Raw genomic sequence first — 20,770 nt, forward strand, 5'->3', positions numbered from 1 at the left:
AGTGTTGAAATCCACATGTTTGTGCTGGATTCCCTTTGTCAACATGACTGAAGTTTGGTCAGATGTAATGCATGACTTATTGCGGTCCGTCACAGGGGGAAATAAGTCATGCTTTTTTAATGAATCTCAGTTTCCATTGTTTTGCTCAGTACAGACAGTTCAGTAAAGTTCTTCCTGCTGCATCCCATGTCTTCACACAAATAGTCTCCGTCCATATTTATTTTTCTTTGACTATTGGTTCATATTACCATTAACAAGTAAGTCTTTCCTGTCAGTCAGCTCATCAGGAACAGCAGGTGTGAGCTGTGCGAGATCATATGTCCTTATTATGTTATATTTCGTTTTTTCTAAATAGTGAGGCTTTGTCTGTTGACTTCACACACAACTGTGGATGTAACCCCCTTTACAGAGGTTTCAGGAGAAGTGTGTTCATATGAATCCACCAATCACAGCTCTGAGGAAGTTTCTTACATCATTTCTTCCGATAATTCTTGTGGCATTCCTGGCTGCTCCACCCTAACTTTTCTTTCAGCACACTTTTGAATTCAAGACCATACTTTATGGACAGCAAACCAGACCTACATTCTTACACATTTATTTTTCTAGTAAATACCATCTGATACCTCACTGAAAATGCCTTGTTTATATACTTTTATTCAATAATGATGCATGGATAAAAAGTGTCAGTAAAGACATGTATAATGCTACAAAATATTTATGTTTCAAATAAATGCCTTTCTTGTTCATCAAAGATCCACAAAAATATGAAGTAGATTGAAGACCAACCTCTCTTTTACCTCTATATGTACAAAGCCTCCTAACATCTGTCAATCCTGTCTGTTGTATCATTTCAGGCTGGTTTGCATGCCAGCCATGGTAGCAGCAACTTTCCATAGTTATGCAAAGACTAAATGAATTGAAGCATTTGGTTTATGTGCATGGGTCTGACAGGGATCACAGACTCAGGAACATCCACACCAGTGATCTAGAAAAACACCTAATTTACATTTTGCTCAAAACACACACAGATCGCCCATCGATATGTGAGAATATGGACAGGATAAAAAAAAGACAGATAATACTGAACTACTTTGCTGATAAATAGTTAAAAGGGCAGATGGTAACAGGTGATAAAAGACTGATATCAAGAATCCCCCTTTAGTGTGGTTAGTTAGAGAAGGTTAGAGAAGATTTTCAGAAAGAAGAAGAAGAAGAGTTTCAGTTTGTAACAGACCCTCAAAATGCCCATACTTTCCTGAGTATTTCCTGATACACAAATTAAGGCTGTTTCTGGACAAAATGTATCATGTAGTGGGCAATTAAAGGGATAGTAATATAAGAGAAGATATTAAAAAAATGTCTTGGGATATGACATGTTCCTCTTATGAAATATATGTATATGTGTGAGAACATTCATCAAAATGACTTATTTAGTGTGCCACTGAAGTAACAAAGTCTGAAAGTCTGGATTCTTAGTTATAGTTCAGCCCCTCAAGTTCTAGACATTTTGGGAATATGTGGCAGATATTCAAGTACGTAAGGTCATGGGAAAGTGTATGCTCAAATATTTAGTGGGTGTGTGAGTGTATGCGAACATGCTGTTGTTTGGAAACTAAAATGTTATGGCAACATATTAGATGGAATTAAGTGTTAATGCAGTGTAAGTCAAATAAGGAAAATGTCAAGCCTTTACTGCTCTCTCCGGCAGTTTTCTACACCATGTCTATACAGTCTGAGTTAACAGATCATTTCCTTTAAAGAATCTCAAACCACATAATAGTGTGATTAATAAACAGACTATGCTTTGTAAATTTTCAAAAGAAAAGTGATCTTCATCCACATACTCTAAGATTAATGACCCTCAACAAAATTCAAGAAAAAAAGCCAACTAGTAGGAAAATTAAAAACGCCTTTCCCCTGAAAAATAAGTTTAACAGATTTATAAATAATAGGAAATTATATTAAATCCTCATATATTAACAATATAAATAATGCTAATGCATAAGTGCTCTTTTTAACATGTGTCTAGGTGCATGATGGTGAGAAAGAGAAGAAGAGTAGCTGTTGGTTTTAGAGAAATATAAAATAAAAATAGAGGTTTCTAAACCAACAGAGTCATCAAAACACAGCTTGACTGACAGTGACACAAGAATCACTGATAACAAATAATACAGATAACAAGAAATCTCTTAACCTTTCCTTAAAATCATTAACAGTAAATTTTATCCACTGATTTCGGCAGAGAGTGTCTAGTAAAGTTTATTTGTTAAGGATGTCAATTAATAGCTATAATTCTGTAAAACTTTTCAGTGGTGTGTTGTATACAGTTGTAAATGCATTTAGTTTTGTAAATGTAAATAATTTCTGAACAGTCCATCTAATGCCTCAATACCATGGACGTCAAAACTGACTCAGCTGTGGGTTTTTGTCTGATTTCCATGAAGCTCAGGGGTATAGTTTGAAGGAAATACCCCTGACGTATCTTCACAGCTTGCGTGCATGTTTGAATTTCGAAGCCAACGCAAAAAAAAAAGACAATGCTTGACATGTTGAAATGTTATTTTGGTACTTATTCTATATTTTGCTTCATTATCCACTTTTGCACTACTATGTGCAGTGTGCAAGGTTAAGATGACTGACATTAAGATTAAGACTGACATTATCAAGTAATGCTGAGAAGAAAAAAAAAGTGATTTGTTCTGTGGTCTTGTGGCCAGCTTTGCTCAAATGCCATTAAGTACTTAGAAGTCCTGTGCTGTTTATTTGGCTTGCTTACATGCTCTCAGTACAGTACAGTAGAATTTGAAATGTTTTTGGTCCCTATAACCATAGAGATGGTAATGAAGAGAGCTTTTTTTATCACCAGGGGAGAGAGAACCATGGAAACAGAACAAGGGACACCGAGTGTATGTTCTGAACACAAGGCCCCTCCCTTAGTATTTTCAAATAAAACCTTGTTGTTTCCTTTCCATTACTGCGTAGAAATGATGGTGCATTTTTCCAAGACCACAGAAGTGTAAAAGGGTTTGTTGTTGTTCTTCTTGTCACATGTTGTTTGATTGCTTGAAGCATGTAAATCTGACCATGCATACAAAGCCAATCCTTTAAACACGCAGATACACAGAGCAAAAGAGAGACTACTGTTTTCAATGTGACACCATTAGGTCTGGGTCCCCCTGAGGGTTGTCTTTTTAATAGACATTAAGGAGAGTATTAGGCAGACTATTATCACAAGAAAATATTAAGTTGTTGTAATGAGAAAACAACTTTCGTTATGTCATGATCACAAGAATATAACTTATGTCGAAATCACAAGATAATTAAGTCGTTATCACAACAAAACAGGAAAGAAAACAATAATCCATGGCCTTTTAAAACTTCCATATAGATGAGAAATGTTCTTGTCAGTCACAACCTACATGTATTATTGTATGGTGACCCATATACTGATATATGTTATAATTTCTCCAGGTTCTTACTAATTCCCACGCCTATTATGATGTTCATGATTTTAGACCTGGGATGCAGTGGCACACACACACACACACGCACACACAGAGCAAGGTGTACAGTAAGTCAGATTACAGACATGTTGACAGCAGAATCCTTCTACACACTACCACACCTTTAACTCATTAGCACTGATCAATAATGCAGTGCACCCAGTGCATTTGTTTTACAGTTGACATGGCAATATAGCAACCACAGCACTATGGCAACAAAGGAGGAGATGAAAAGATCAGTTAGAAGAAGAGATCAGAAAAAAATCTGATTAAGAGATGAGAACTACTGAATCAAAGAGCATCAAAAGATCATCATATAGAGGTGAAATATCTCCCATCTCTGTAATTCAGTTTGAGCATCTTGCCATGAAGCAGATGCCTCTTATGCAAAGCCAATAACAATTCACTATCTGAAGAACCACCTAGATGAACCTGACTTGCTGAAAAGAAAAATGATGATAGATCAGGTGATCTGAAGTTCACCCTGACTAGTAACTGAACTGGCTACCACCCGAATCTATGCCGTTCTTTCCTCTTTTTCAGTTCTTTATTATTAATTTAGGATATGACCTCGCTCTGACTCCGATTCAGTACCTTATTGTCTCATGTAACATCAAACTACCAGATCTGCCAGATCTCCATACTGCTGACTATAGAGTAAAAAAAAGAGCTTGTCTTTCAGCTCAGTCATTGAATCCAAGTAGCTCTCTCTGAAACAAAGGACCAGCTGTCCTGAAGGGGAATGGTCACCTGTACCTAAAGGACGTGCCTTCGCAAAACCAACCTGAAACATCTAAACATCTACACATTTATATCTGGAATTATAACTTATCTTTATATCTGTTCATTATTATGAGGACAAAAAGTAGCCTAATTACTAGGTCTGGTTTGGCCCTTTATGTGAAACCAAATCTTAAAGCTACAGCAGACAATACTTCTTGCTTTTCGGATTAAGCTGATGCATGTACTCTCTAGAATTACATAAAATATCTCAACATTAAAGTGCATTTATATAAGTTTCTTTTTCATTTGGACTAATTCATTAATTATTCATTTTTATACATAAACTAGTCCGCCTGAAATTGTAGCAGTCTGATTTTTGCTGTTGACTACTTGATGCAATTGTAGCTCATCTTTGTAGCATATACACAACAAAAGACAGATATATATAATATATATATATATATATATATATATATATATATATAAGCTTGTACCAATCTGTATCAAATTTTTATTTTGTGTAATCTATTTTTGCCATATGGAAACTGTAACTCAAAGCTATATTCCCACTTGTGCAATTATACATCAGATTATTAACGATATGGACTCAGACATTTCATAAAGAATTTCTCAAAAATATTCTTTGAGATCCGTTATGCTCATTAATATCATAGCGCTATCCCCTTTTTGTCAATAACTGTCTAATTTATCTGGATTAAGGATTTAGTAAAAACATCTGAGACCAAGTTGACATATTAAAAAGTCCTAAGAATGGCATTAAGTCTCATGAGGTATGAAATTAGGCCATCCGGAAAAAGAAACGAGGCTATTCAAATATTTCATAATGAGCAGCACAAGATTCAGATCATGCTTTATGAAGGAAAGTGATCTGATGAGTGTCTTATAAACAGGACATCCCACAATCCTAACATCCCAAGTCTACACTATACACAAAGGGATTTCTGCACCAAATTCCCTGAAAAACATAGGACAACAAAAGATATCTGAAAGGTAAACTGATTTTATAGGTGAACAATGAACTTAACACAGCACCTCCCTTCCTTCCATCTCATCTCCTGTGTGACATGATCTCCATACTGAAAAACGAGAGTGAGCATATAAATATAAGCCCTTTCAACTTCCAGCAGACAAGTAAACACAAGCCTGGGAAGATTTTTCTGGGAAGATAAATGTTCCATAGACAAAGAGAGAGAGGAAGAAGAAAGAGAAAAGTAGTTTACTCAATGTTTACTTTGTCCAGACTCCTCTCTCCAGCTATTAAAGGCAAAAGTCTTCAAGCCTTGATCTCACTCTCTTCAGCGCTCAGCGCTCTTCACAGGCGCTTGACCAAGCTTGACTCTTGTGTGCGTGTGTGTGGATTTGTTCTCATATGCCTGCTACACAAGATTCCCAGAAAGCTAGCAATGCAAGACACTATTTAAACAATCAACAGTGCCTATACTACACACACCTGAAGGTCAGAGTGCAAACTCACTTCAATCTCCTTTCAGTGGAATCACAGACGAATGGAAAAGAATTACATAAAAATAGTAGTTTAATAGAAGTTTGGTTTGTATTCGTTTCTCAGTATGTAAGCGGCGTGGAAATGATTAAGTAGAGAGCGAGAGAAAGGAGAAAACAGAAGGTCCTTCTGAGATCTACCGCACTGATTAAATACGAAAAATAAAGAAAGATTGTTCTAAATGGACAAAATTAACCAAGAACACAATTACAGAATTCGAAGAAGAAGTCGAACCACGAGAAGAGATTTTGAAGAAAATATAATACACTGGAACCCTTCTGCGCAGCAAAGAGGCCCGACAGACCACATTTAGACAGCAATCTGAGAAAAGACTTGACTGTGTGTGTGTGGGAGAGAAACAAGATAAGAATGAGAAAATAAAGATAAAAATAAGACACAAGAAAGTGTGTGAGCCAGAGAACATTTCAAGATCTACCTAGCCTCAAATCCTCTTTCTGTTTCTGTTCTTTGCAGATTCCTTGCAATTCTGGCCTTGATGTGGTTTCGAACAAAACAGGAAGGAGAATGCTGTTGAAGTGTGCAGCATGAGCAGTGTGTGCACTTCTGCGGCTAAAGGGGAAAATCCAAGTACTCTCACTGCAAAAAAAAACAAAGCAACAAAACAAATAATATATTTACAACAGAAATCACAGGCACTGTTTACCAGTTCCAGTAATCTTATGAAAAACAAAATGAAAATAAAATTGTAAAAAATAACTTGTGTTATATTATGGTAATTTTTATATATCAAGTACATCTTTTAAGGGGTTTGAGATTTTTCTGGAATTTTTCTGGCATACAAGACCCAAATACTGAATAAGAGGGTGTTTTTTCAGTGCTTTCTGACCCCAAACATTTATATTAGAGAGCAAGATCTTGACTCTGCTCACACTTCAAAGTTAAACAGACGCATTCATACATGTTTGGCTGCAGTGGGAGCAAGACAAACTGTTCTTTTAGAGAACACAGGCTACTTTCATATCCAGATCAGAACAATCACACAGTCTTGTCCAGGAGCAGACATGATGTAACTGTGACGTTCCATCCAGATGATGTTGAAGGAGGAGTCACCTTATTATGTTGGCTGACTTCAGCGTGCTTAGTGAAGTGCTCTTCTGGGTCTACACAGTATCAGCACATTCCGTAACTTTCCGTTATTCATAGCTGACCTTGAGTAAGGCATCTAGCAAATCATTGATTAATGTACTCTGGATTGCATAACCTTCAAATGAAAACTCTCACACATTTGTAAGAGAGCACTGGTGTGAGGAACTTGTGATTAGAGAGACTGACACAAGCGTGATTTGACACATTTGGGGAAGGGCAGAAAGAGGAAGGAAGGTGAATGACAACAACTGAAAATGAAGCCATACAATGCTCATAATCACATGATTTACTTCATGAAAAGTGCATATGTATTTAAGAGTAATGCTGCAATAAATAGCTCAACAATCAGCAATGACCAAATGAATCTAATCATGGGCCGGTATGAGATTTTGATGCTATGATAACCTTAAGCAAAAATATCATGGTTTCACAGTATCACAGTATTGTTTTTACAGCTCTAAAATGTTATTTTGAAATGCCTGCGTAAAGAAAAACAACAACAAAAAAAACACTGAACACAATATATTTTATTTTTGTGCAACATACAGAATGTTTGGAAAAGCAGTATTTGTTAATTTATTTTTTATTTTTTATGTGTTTCTGAAATGTTGAATCGTGGGCTGTCTTGCAGCTTTTGATGAGAAAAAGAAAAAAAGAAGAAAAATAAAGACAGACATATTTATTTAACCTAAATCTGTAATTACAGTTATTTCATTTTAGTTATATAATATACATATAATTAATATGATTTCATATCATTTGTTTATATAATTTTATATACATAATTTGATTTAATAATAACCAAATTTGTAACAAAACCACCGATCTCTGACAAAACGCAGAAGCTCTGTCTGAACGCGACGCAGATTCACTCTCTGACAGCAGGAGGCACTCATGGAACAGCACATACAGCGTTTCCTTGGTTACCGCTGTAAACACAACAGAGCTCCGCTGAAACACTGCTTTAATGTGAATTATACAGACACCAGATGAAAGGAAAACACCATCTAAACTTTTCTGAAGACAGTCAGTTCCCCTCAGAAACACATTCATATAAATCCCTAAATCAATACTGAGGATTTTCATCGAATAGTTTGTGCATCATGAACAGTGAGTGATCTGCCTGCTACAGTATTTTTCTCTTTGTGTCCATCTTCAGCGTCTCTGGCCTGTGTTAACGGGCAATAACGGGTAATAACTGACAGATAAAAAAGTATTTCACAAGGTGTATTTCATCTCTAAACCTAAAAGCACTTAAACTCTTCCTTTGGTTCAGTGTTCTTTGTCTCACTGTCACATACCAAATCACAACATCCGTGTGATTACTTAAGATTAAGAACAACATCGCTCCCTTGTGGACAATATGAAATGTGTTCAGCTGCATGAAATAAATGTAGTCTTTTTCTGCATTTAATGCACACAACCTGACAGTCTCAGACACCTGACTTAGAAATCCTTGTAGTTAGTCTATCCAATAAATGGCAGGGTGTCAGAATTAGCAGGGGCGGACTTAACCAAAAAGCGAGGTAACAGCTTAGGGCCACAGGGAATCAGGGGGCCCCAAATGATATTTTGTGAAACGTATTTGGCAAATGCTCCAGTGTGAATTTGTGTTCTGGAGAATGTGATCAAATGTTCATCAAATATTCACTCACAACTCAAAGCGCTGAGTTTTTGTCAAGTTCTGAGTTCTGCAAGCTTGCAAATCCTCTCATTATAAAATCCTGAGATACAATGTAAAGAAGAGATTCATTGTGCAGTGCAGACAGCTTTTAGTGATTATAGGCTTTCTAGGCTGTATAATCCTGTCCGATTGTCTCAGAACGGATATATTAACCTCAGAGAAGAAAGTATCGTTTTTTCGTGTCATGATTTTATTTGTCTCGAGGTTTCATATTCAGAATGACTCGCTTGTGTGCTCTCATACAAATGCACAAATGTGATGACTGGAGATTTTCGATTAATACAGTATATAACATTTTCGATTTGTTTCTCGGCAAACCCTACCACATACATTAAGAAACACTGTGAATCCGGAATGAGTTGCATGGGATAATGTTATGACATGAATCCTTGTTTTACAAAGATTGAAGAAAGTTAAAATGTAGGAATTAGGTTGTTGTGCGCGTGTGTTTGTTATTATTTGTGGTAGCAGATGGGTTGGCAGATTGAAGTGTCAGTTGTATTTTAGCTTTAAGAGTGTGAACACGGGTTTCTGCAATAAACTGATTAACCCTGAACACATACACACAGATTTCAACACCACAAACAAACACATGCATTCACACAGCAGATAGTTTTACATAAAGCCACAGAGTAATAAAAAAAAATCCTAGGTCGCGGTTGCGGTCTTTTGGGCTTATTTAAAAAAATATGATCGCTTGTTTAGAAAATCTGATAGTAGATGTAATAGAGGAATGAGATTACTTTCTTTTATGAGGTAAATTTGTAATTGTTACAATGTTTTTGTAATTAATTATCACAGGCTTATAAAAAAACAAGTAGGTCTATCCCACTACTAACAGTTTAAATATATTTTATTACACCCTACATACATATGTGGCTATGTTACAGCTCTGGTGGTTAGTATGTGCTCCCGCTTTGCTGCAGTTTGCTAATTTTTGTCAAATAAATTCTGTTTTTGATTTTCAGATAAAAGAGTGGTTTCAGTTTAATACTAATTAAATAGGTTGCAGGCTCATGTATTTGTAAAAAAAAAATAACTGATAATTAATATCGATGGTAATAAATAATAATGGCCTTGTTTGTGGATTATTTTTGAAGCTGTGGTTGCTTATTTGTTTCACAAGAGTTGCCACCAGTGTAAATGACGTTGTTGTTAATCTCTAAATCTAATTTGAGGTTTGGAAAGGGACAGTTCACTCTAAATCACATTTGAAGGTCTAAATCAGGGTTTAAAGAATATATGGGACATATGGTGAACAGGCATGGACCTTTAAACCGTGACCCTTTAGGGCTTATCCACAGGGATAAACTGTGGCACGTCTGAGGGTGGATGTGGCAGTCCACACCTATGAGAGGAACTAACGAAATCAAGAGGCAGAGAAATACTTATTTGAAGCTATATGAAAGCAAATTCATGAGCTTTGCTGTACTGAAGAATAAAGTACCTGGACCATGACTCCGATACTGCGCACAGAGAGGCTTCAGCCGAGTGAACTTCAGGCTCTGTTTGGAGAGGAGAAGGATTATTCATGCTCCCTGAATGATATTGTTCATCACACAGAGGTAGACATCTGATCTGTACAATGTAAAAAGACTAATTCACCTCATAATTAAGCATTTCCAGATTAATTGATAGAGATACTCTGTAATGGAAGAACCACTTAATATTCTGTTTTATACTGTACTGTAACATTTGCGGTCATTTTAGTTCAAATTGACCGTTTAAACAGTAGTTTGCTTGTTTTCGGTTTCTCAGGTGTGTGAGCTGCAGTCTGACGGTGATAACATAGGGGCGTGCGACTCGAGTTCTCTTTCTGATGTTGACTATGGGAAGCCATGTGCAGCCCCTCATCTGCAGGGACCCACATTCTCCAAACAGGAATACTACACCAAACTAGAGGAGCTGAAGAGAGAACACCTGAGAAACATAGCCGAGCTGGAAAAACTCAACCTGAGCCAGATCAAACCGGGTCAGAGAGAAAGACAGCTCATTACTTGCAGGAGTCAAAATGGAGACGATACAGAGAGGTATCCAATTGTGACTAAACATTAAATAAATGACAATAAAAATTTATATTTTCAAACATTCAACTGCTTAAAACTACATTGTTCCAATAAAACCTCAGATCTGGATTTGATGCCTGACCTTTGACCTCTTTCATTAGTGGACAGGTGGAGCTCAACCAGGTTGGGAGCAAGGCATCAGTGGACCGTCTGAGGAATGAGGTTTCTCATCTGAAATTAAAGGTAAAGATTAGACCTGAGATGAACTTCAAGGATTTGTTCATCATATTCAAAAATCTTTTAACACTCTCAGAAAACAGACATAATAGTTGTATATAAAGTGCACATCAGTCTCAATAAGTGGTTTTTAAGTGCTTGAAAAGCATTTTGAAATTAAAAGTACTTTGTTTACTGAAGGTTGTTATGGTGCACAGATATGGAGATGGGGTTACATTATCAATATGTGCATTACAAAACCCTTCAAATTAGTCACCAGTCTAAAGTATTCAGCAATATTCAGTTGCCTCTAATAGTAACTTGTACTGTCTATATGCAGAACAGAGAGAGCTTCCACTGATAATACCAATATGAGTCAGCACATAGTTACTTTCAGAAGCTTTATGGTTATGCAGGAGGAGCTGAGAGATTCAAACAGTTCTTGAGTGTATAGGTCACTAATCAAATAAGCGAATTTGTAACATTAATCATGTGAACCGCTTAAATGGACAATCAGATGATCTTGCTTCCACTGAAGCACATGATGCTCTTTGGATCATCCTCAAATCATGCAGGAGAATAATATGATCACCAGGTCAGGTGTTATACAAAGTTGTGGAGGTCATGCAGCTCAAATATTGCTGTTATTAAAGAAAAAGTTCTGAAATCTGTCATTCAAAATGTTTTATATAATAAAATCAAGGAAAAAAAGACGCTACTGTAAAGGCCCAATGTTGTTCAAGACAATATTCAAAGTCTCTTCTCTCTAAGTTGACATGCATTTCTGTTGTAATGGAAATAAATACATAAAAAAATATTATGTCAATTTCATATTGTATTTGTATTTTATATTTATTAGCATAACTAAATTTAAATACTTTTAAGATTTATTTGGGCCATGGAAGTTTACTGAGGCTCCCTAGTTGTGAACAACTACCCTAAATTATAATTCTTAAAGGGTCATGAAACCCTAAACCAGATATGTATGTATTACTGAAATCAATATCACATCACATATTATTTTGAATATTAAGAGGAATAGTGAATCTTTTGATTTTGTTGTTCTGAATTAAAAAGCAAAACTGAATCTTAATTTTTAATCACAATTGGTACAGAGAGTTGTAGAGAACAGTACAAAAATTTAATTTAATATGTTTTTTTTTTAAAGCAGGCTCGACAGAATTCGTTAGAGGACCAAAGGAAGTTGTCACACTCTCCGCAGAACTCATCTCTTAGTGCAGCCAATCCGGGGATGGACCGCCTGAGACACAATTCCAAAGTAACCGTTCCCAAACCGTTTCGCATGATGCTTCGTGAAGAGGATCGCAAACGACGCAATGTGAAAACCCGCTCTGAGATGGAACTAGAAAATGAGAGACTGAAGAAAGAACTGGATGAGCTGAAAGAGTGTAGCAAGACGTTTCGTGCTAAGCCGGCCCCGCGCTCCACGCACTTCCTTTGCAATGACATCATCACTAAGCACCCAAAGAAGCTCCAGCTACAAAAAAATCTAATCAACCAAATGGACCACGATCACCACGGAAACCACCTCAAACAAGGCTCTCATCGCCAAACTCCTCCTCTTCCACAACAGCCATTTAGCTTTATTGAAAGAGAGCGAAAGAAAAGAGAGAAAAAACTAGAGGATGAGCTAAACAACCTAAGTCCCAAAACAGAACGAAGATTGTTTAAAGCCAGACCCTTGCCGAGGTCTCTATATAGGCCCAGCTCACCAACTTGCCAGATATACGAGGCAGTTAATCTGAATCACAGAGGCTCAGCACTGCCTCCTAGCATTCTGGAGGACATGCTGCAGGAGGGAGAGGAGGCCGAGAATCAGTATGATGATGAATTTTCAAGGCCACAGAGCACAGATATATCACGCTGCAGCAGCAACCTCAAGAAATGGAAGAACAAGGGTGCCCTGCAGGTGGAGGAGGAGATGGAGAGAAAGAGGAACAGAGAAAGAGACAGAGACTGGTCCTACATTCATCCTCTAAGCAGGACCAGCCTCTGCCACAGCCAAGAACCCCTGAATAACGGCAAGAGTGACTACATCAGTGTTTAAATACTGACACAGATACATTAAACCATAGCCTACAATACAAAATTCATCATCAGTACTATAACTATATAACTACATGGTGTGATAGAAACAGAGATCTGTTTTTTCATTGTATTGCTTTGGAGAAAAATAATTTAATAGTGTTCATTTGTTTTGGTTAAATGTATTTTCAGCTGGATTTTAAATGGATTCCAAATTTAATTCTTGCATCAAATAACTGAAATAATATGATACAAACATGGTGACTCTGCAAGTTCATTACTTTGTTAGTAGTGTACTTTGTTGTTAGTGCTTTATTGTTCCCTTTAATATCATGTCAGTTTTAAAATGAGAATACTTAAAGAAATAGTTCACCCAAAAGCGCATTTCAGTCATCATTTCCTCACTGTCATGTTGTCACTAACCTGTGATGACTTTGTTTCTTCTATATAGAACATGTAAGGATAATTGACGATGGGCCGATTAAGCCAGGTGGTGATGCAACCACGATGAGAAGCGGAGTAATTATTTTTCTAATAATTCAACAGCCCAAAGTCAATTATTCCACTTATACTACGGTTACCACACCTCAAGACATCAATCAGATGATATATTTAAAGGGATTGAGCTAATCCTCGGTCTCCGCATTTGAGCAGAATCTCAACCAGGTCAGCAGCATTCAGTCTACTAGACTCATTCCCAGCGACAGACTCCACCTCAGCCCGGCTCTCACATAAAGACCAGCAGCTCAGGTTAAACTGTGCTGGGAGTGATATTTCCATCACTTTCCCCAGTTCCTTCCGCTACTTTCAATTTTTCAGAACTATTTTTAATTAGATGTCCAGCTTTCCCATACTCTAAGCACTTTATTCTTGCAGTTGTGACAAAATAACATAAAGTCATCAGCAAACAACTTAAGTGACAAGTCTAGATGATATGTTTCAAAAGAGGGGATTTTTTAAATTGGCGACACCAGTTTTACAGGGACAGGGCCTGAGTTAAAATATCATCACTCATGAATGGGGGAACATTTGATAAAGCAACACTCTTAACTGCGAGGGGAAGGGCAGAAACAAGCTCACCGCCAACAGTAACTCCAGGCTAAACAACAATATTTGCTTTATCAATACTGTAAAGAAAACTTACAGCGGCATTATTCACACTCGAGACTGATAAAATAGACTCAAGCCTTACAACCTCTCCAATAGTCAAGCAACATTGTTCAACACTCACCATGGACGACACTTTAAGAGCGTGACGCCGTGTAAGCGAGCTCAAATTGACACCTGGGGCCAACATATCTCCCTGATAAACAGGCAGTATGCAGCCCAAAAGTAAAGCAGAAACAACAGCTTCAAGAACCCACCACTAGAGAAAGAACAAGCAAGAAAACAGAAAGAAAAACGGTCACTCACAGAGAGCCACTCACGCATTTGCACCACTCCGTTCACTCGCCCTCGAGAATCACACCGGAAGTGAGAGAGAGAGAGCTTGTGTGAATTAGGCTACCTCTTTGCGACTCTAAACAGCACTGTCTCCTCGCTAGTGAGAAATGTAACGTGTGGCCTTTAAGTTGCTCAGTATAGAGGTTAACTGATCAAATTGCATGGGAAGCGCTGACAACACATTTTTGTGCAAACTGCGTGACCGTTATTACAGTTAACACAATCAGATCTCCCTTGAACTACGTTCGCTGTGCGTTTCCTGAATATAACTGCAGATCTCAAAACGTTTGTCAGGAAATCAGATTCAAACATTCAATGTTCCCATAGTAGGTCCTTCTTTTGAATGCAATTGCAATCGGGAATGAAGCCTTTATTCTTAACAAAAAGGTGGAAAAGCATCATTAAGGTATCATAAAATGTAATCCATATGGCTTATGAACTATATTCAAACTCTTCTGAAGTCATAGGATAACTGTAAAAAACAGACTAAAATGTAAGTAATTTACTGATAATATTTCAGTTGTTTACAGTTAACTGCTGTGATAACTGCATCATAATAACAATTCATCATAAATTGAACACTTTGCCTCATGAACTCTCATCATCTCCCATGGAAGACAATATTTCCAATAAATGTTGGTCTGTTACTCACATAAAGCTACTGTATGACTTCAAAGGTTCTATGTACAACTTTAATGATAATTTGGTAGCACTTTATTTTACAGTCCTGTTCCTCATGTAAATACTATGTACTTATTATAGTAATTACAATAACTATGTAACAACTGGGTACTAACCCTGAACCTACCCCTAAACCTAACCCTACCCCATGTAGTTACCTTGTATTACCAGAACTTTCTTAGATAAATACACTGTACGTACACTATAAGTACATGTTAGTACACGTACTGTAAAATAAAGTGCAACCGTTTATAGTGCTTTCAAATCTTGAATGCTTCTTTATCCATTCATTGTACTGTACACTCTCAGAAAAAAAAAAAAGATTGATTGGGGCGATACCCTTTCAAAAATGACTACTATGTACACTTTAGGAACTAATGTGCACTTAAAAGTACTGATATGTGACTTTAAGCTATTAATATGTACCATTTAGGGGTAAATAAGGTACAAAGATCTAACTATTAGCTTTTGTACATTAGGATGTGGCCCCAGTGACAGCACTTTTTATGCACTTTTTAAGTGAACTATGCCTTTAACTATGATTCATATAGGATAACTTTAACTCTCCACCTCCCTCATTCACTCACACACAAGTACAGTCTTTAGTCGAAATCCTCAGGCCTCAGTCCACACTTCCTGAGTGTACGTCTGACGTATGGTATGTCTTCCTGCAGAAACCACATACTCCTGTACAGAACCAGCATCATGTCCAGTAACAAACTGTGCTCCCTCCTCCTGCAGAAACTACACAGAACCCACTGCATAAGCTCCGACTGTCAAATATAACTCCTATAAACTCATATTTATAATATACATGTGCATATGTTTGTTTGATCAACAGATGCTCACAACTGCTTATAGAGGTGCTGGGGTTTGTACAGCAGCTCTTGTTTGTGGTTTTAGATTTCTCTGTATACTCCTCCGCAGGATCGCTGAAACCCTTCACAATGACTAAAGCAGCATTCACTTCCTGCTGACCTTCCAGAAACAACGTCATTAACATAAAAAGGTTACCTACAGCCTAAACACTGAATAATGAATAAGGCTGATGTAGATGCTGTAGCTGTTATCTAAAATGATTAAAAAGACAATATTTGTGATCTTGTCTTGTGTGACACCTGCTTGACGTTGCTGATAGACATGGTGTGAGATGACAATCATTCAGTGTTCGTTGTGACTCTGTGTGTGTGTGTGTGTGTGTGAAGTGTTTGTGTCTGGACTGCTGCATTCTGTAAAGGGTGCCGAGTTGATCTCCCTCAAAAAAGACTTGAGTTTCTGTCTCAAACCAGCATTTTCCAAGCACACCTGTAGAAACAGTATGCATACAAACAATCTTTCCACAAAAATTCTAAGCAGCAAAACTGTCAGAACATAAATAATAAGAAATGTTTCTTGAGCACCAAATCAGCATATTAGAATGATTTCCGTAGGATCATGTAACACTGAAGGCTGGAGGAATGGCTGCTGAAAATTCATGCTCGTAATCAAAGAATACATAAAAGAATTAATATCATTTTAAAATATATTAAAATACAAACAATTATTTTAAATTGTAATAATAATTAACAAGATGATTGTTTTAGTGAATTTATGATCAAATAATGCAGCCTTAGTGAGCAACAAGAGCCTTCTCTCAAAAACATTGTAAATCTTATGACCCTAGTGCACCAAATATATAAAGATGATATTTAAAAAAAAAAAAAATTCTATGATACATAAATATTACAATATAACATTTTTATTATATTTAACGTTTTTAATATAGTATAAAGTGTGTTCATTAACATATTTTTTGCTAATTTGTATTGAGAATCATTACATTTCAGTTCACCGTCTCCAATCAGTAGTGTCTGTAGTTGTATGATCTGGAAAAGATACCTTTAAGAAACAAAGTTTTAAAACAGGTCTAGTGTACAATCCTTTTTATCACACTTAATACACTAAATGCAGGTCTATCTGACATTTAACAAAAAATTATAGAGTTAGAATAGAAGTTTGTCAAATTTTAACAGGTACTGTTTACAAATTTCTCCTTGTTTGAGTTATATATTCATAAACTTCAATTATTGTAAAACTATGCAGGGCTCCAGTCAAAACTAATGACAATGGCTTTTATAATGCAACATTTTAGTGTGTTAAACAATAACCAATAATATTGAAAATGATAAAGATAGAGAATACTGTTATTAATTAATACAACTTTACAATCCTACTTATAATTATATTAAGTCATTCAGAAAATTAACTGCCAGACTAATAGAAAGTGCACATCACAGTTGTGAACTCAAAACAATGACACTAATTGATTCACTGATTCATTCAAATGAATCACTTGAGCAAGTTTGAGACTGCTTCATGAATCTTTTTGACTGACTCGTTATAAATAAGTAGTTCATAAGATAGATTTTCCCTCAACTGAATATGGATGCACAAACCAGCTTTTCCAACTAAAATTTAAATAAATTATTTCTGTTAAATCTGTTTATTTGTCAATTTGTTCAATAGTTTATTGTGGTGTTCTTCTGGTGAGGTGAACTACATGTAGGAATCTTATCTATCTGTGAAGTGTGATGCATATTCTTTATATTCTGAAAGAATGTGTTTTCAGAATGAAAATGTTCCTGTTAAGAGTGTGTATACCTGTTCAAGTGTGTCATGTAACTGAGATGTGTATATGGGTCATGAAGAAACAGCCATGGCTCTAGGTGTTAACTGAGAGAGCTGAGAGTTTCAGATATTAAAGATGTTTGAGACACCGTGACCACTAAACATGTCTGGCAGTTCCCTGCTACGCTAAACCAGATGTCAAAATAAACATCAAACTCAGAAACAGCCAACGCAACAGCCGAATTTGCACAGATAATAATGCGTATGTTGATGATGCTCACCTGTATGGCACATGCTGGGATCCCGCGGAGCCAAGGGCAAAAATCACCTAAAAAAAGAAGGAAAAGATTGTGATTTTCTGCATTTTGCATTTTATTACTTTTTTTTTTTTTACAGCATTATATACTTTTTTATTATCTCTCGCAATTTAATGTGATATGACATCTTCCCTTCCCTAATTGGAAAATGATGTAACCCTACAGATCATTTCCTGTACATGCAGCCACTGATATGATAGACTGATCATTAGACTGATAAATAGTCACTGGATTACATCTTGAGATACTCAAAACAAACTCAGCTCTTTAAAAATGCCCTTAGTCTGACTGGGACAACAGTGATAATGGATAGAACATGCAACATGTTTGAGGTATTACTAACATTTCCAAATATGGTGAGGGAGCGTTTCAGCATCCTGGTCTCTCTTTTTTTGTGACATAGAGCCAAGTATGGTGACCCATACTCAGAATTAGTGCTCTGCATTTAACCCATCCAAATTACACACACACACAGCAGTGAACACACACCCGGAGCAGTGGGCAGCCATTTATGCTGCAGCGCCCCAGGGAGCAGTTGGGGGTTCAGCGCCTTGTTCAAGCACACCTAAGTCATGGTATTGCCGACCCGAGACAGGAACCCACAACCTTAGGGTTAGAAGTCAACTCTATAAAACCACTAGGCCACGACTTCCCCAACATTTTCCCCCACATTTTTTTTGTATTACAAGCGCTAAATATTTTAGCATTTTTATCAGGTAAAGTACATTCAACAATTAAAACTTCTGGGATTCCGAAATGTAATTATTGTGCTGTTACTAGACAATGGAGCCTTGGCCTTGGAAAAAAAAGGTTGAAAACCAATGCTTTACATGCAACTCACGCACTAAACAAACAGTGCAATTCACACCAATAGATGGCAGTATAGGCTTTACAGCGCTATGAACAAGCGCTAATACAGGCTAATTTCTCATATTGTGATATTACGAAAGGAAGAATCTATAGATACACAGAGAAAGAAGAATATGATTATATATATATATATATATATATATATATATATATATATATATATATATATATATATATATATATATATATATATATATCTATATATATATATATATATATATATATATATATATATAATTATATAACATTCGTGTAAATTATGTAAAACCTAGCTGCCCCTTTATCAGGACTATTGAATAAAATCTCATCAACGAATATACTGCTGCAAATGTCAATAATATGTATTTTTTATTATTTTTAATGGACATCAAAACTCAAGACTGTATACAAACACACACAAAAAAAACTTCACATATTTCAAATTCTAAAATTCATACTTTCAGAATTAAAATGCAAACCGATTTTGTTTAACCCTAAACTACCTGCTTAAATGAGCAGGGGGTGGACTGGATTGACCCCTGAACAGTATTTCTGGAAGAGGTTCTACTGGAACCCATCGGACCGGATTCCAGTGCAAAGTGGGTCGGGGGGAGAGAGAGCTCATCTTTCCAGGGGAATTAATTTTACTGCAGGCAACTAACAAGTCACACAAGCTCACAGGAAATAGAGTTTAAAACTTCCAACCCAAAGTTATAGAATTTTCAGAGTTCTACAACTTCAGTGGAATCCGGAGGGTTTCAGAACTTCACTTGAAGTTCTAGACCCAAACCCATTCCCTGGGAATTACAGAGACTTTGTTGAATCATATCTCCAGAGCTGTGCTGGATGTGGCACTGGCAGAAACAAACAACTGTCACGGCATGTCAGATGAGGCCTGCGTCTGCATACAGATCACTCTCGAGAAAACAAAAAGAGATGCATTTCTTGGGATGTGCTTATTAGAGTAGAACTGTTCGAGGAAAATGCACTAGAGGAGAAACTCAGCACTGCTCTTCCATGCCAGTCACGTCACTCTCACAGATCTATTCAAACAGCAGGTTACTGTTAGAGCTCAGTGGATGACGGGTGTAGTTTTAACCACAGCCTTGGAGAAGCATTAGCGTGGAAATGGATATCAGCTGCTAGGATAGAGCGCGTGTTCGTGAAGATCAGCTAGTTTGATTCCAGCTGCTTGTTTCTGAGCTGATGTGGTATACAAAATTCTCTTTACCAACCAAATGTGGTGTTAGGCCTAAAGGGGGAATTCACTCAAAAATAAAAATTCTGTCATTCCAAACCCAGATGACTTTTTTCTTTAATGCAACAGTGTTATCTAACACTTAACAAAAAAATGGAAATACACTGAAATAACTAAATGTGATATAAAAAAGGTATATACAAATACAAGAAAATGATCAAAGGACATGGCAAAATTACTACAATAAAAAAAAAGCTAAATATTATCACAATTGCATATAAAATAATAATAATAAAACAAAATTTTATGAAAACCATGACCATGAGTGCCGTCCAAACAAAAACCCCACTGGCAAAAATATATTTTTGTGTCTTCCACAGAAAACAAATTAGGGCAAATAAATGACAAATATCATTTTGGATTAACTATCTCTGTACTTCTAATCTCCAATTCTGAATTTACCTAGGGCCCTATGATTTATAATAAATCACAGTTTAACGTCACAGAATTTGTCATATTTTGAATTCATTTTCAAATTTATGAAGACTGTTGATTTCAGCGTCTGCGCTCTCACTAAATGAGGATGTAAACACGTGAAGAACAAATCCAGAGCTTCTCTGAGAGTCATTTTAGGAGCATTTGACCATTTAATTTGTGTAAAACTAGAGTCATATAACACAGAACTGTAAAGGTATTCATGGCAACCTGTCAAAATAAAAGCCCGGTTTGATTTCAAGATTACTATTTTTCTGTAGAATGTACATAGCCTACTGTAATACTACTACTAAAATTAAACAAAACATTTTTTTAAGGAATAATCACACAGCATTTCTTCCATATTTAAATTTTAATAGTAAATCCCCTTTTT

General features: G+C 36.4%; 1 protein-coding gene and 1 long non-coding RNA gene across 3 annotated transcripts; one reads left to right on the forward strand and one right to left on the reverse strand.

The window, feature by feature from the left end:
• Positions 1-5,585: 5,585 nt before the first annotated feature.
• LOC128031529 (uncharacterized) lies at positions 5,586-14,332 on the reverse strand. 2 transcript variants are annotated; one of them, XR_008188113.1, is made up of 3 exons: positions 14,221-14,332; positions 9,987-10,776; positions 5,586-6,345 (listed from the first exon to the last, which is right to left on the reverse strand). It is a non-coding gene; the product is annotated as an uncharacterized LOC128031529 (long non-coding RNA). The 2 variants fall into 2 exon arrangements; XR_008188112.1 differs by lacking the exon at positions 5,586-6,345 and adding an exon at positions 6,379-7,784.
• On the forward strand, positions 9,780-13,186 carry LOC128031528 (protein FAM161A-like). Its single transcript, XM_052619825.1, has 4 exons — positions 9,780-10,104; positions 10,298-10,569; positions 10,707-10,788; positions 11,930-13,186. The coding sequence occupies exons 1-4, from the start codon at positions 9,994-9,996 to the stop codon at positions 12,827-12,829; spliced, it is 1,365 nt and encodes a 454-aa protein (XP_052475785.1). The 5' UTR covers positions 9,780-9,993; the 3' UTR covers positions 12,830-13,186.
• Positions 14,333-20,770: the final 6,438 nt, after the last annotated feature.

This window comes from Carassius gibelio, chromosome A17 (genome assembly GCF_023724105.1).
Source record: "Carassius gibelio isolate Cgi1373 ecotype wild population from Czech Republic chromosome A17, carGib1.2-hapl.c, whole genome shotgun sequence".
Classification (NCBI taxonomy): Eukaryota; Metazoa; Chordata; class Actinopteri; order Cypriniformes; family Cyprinidae; genus Carassius; species Carassius gibelio.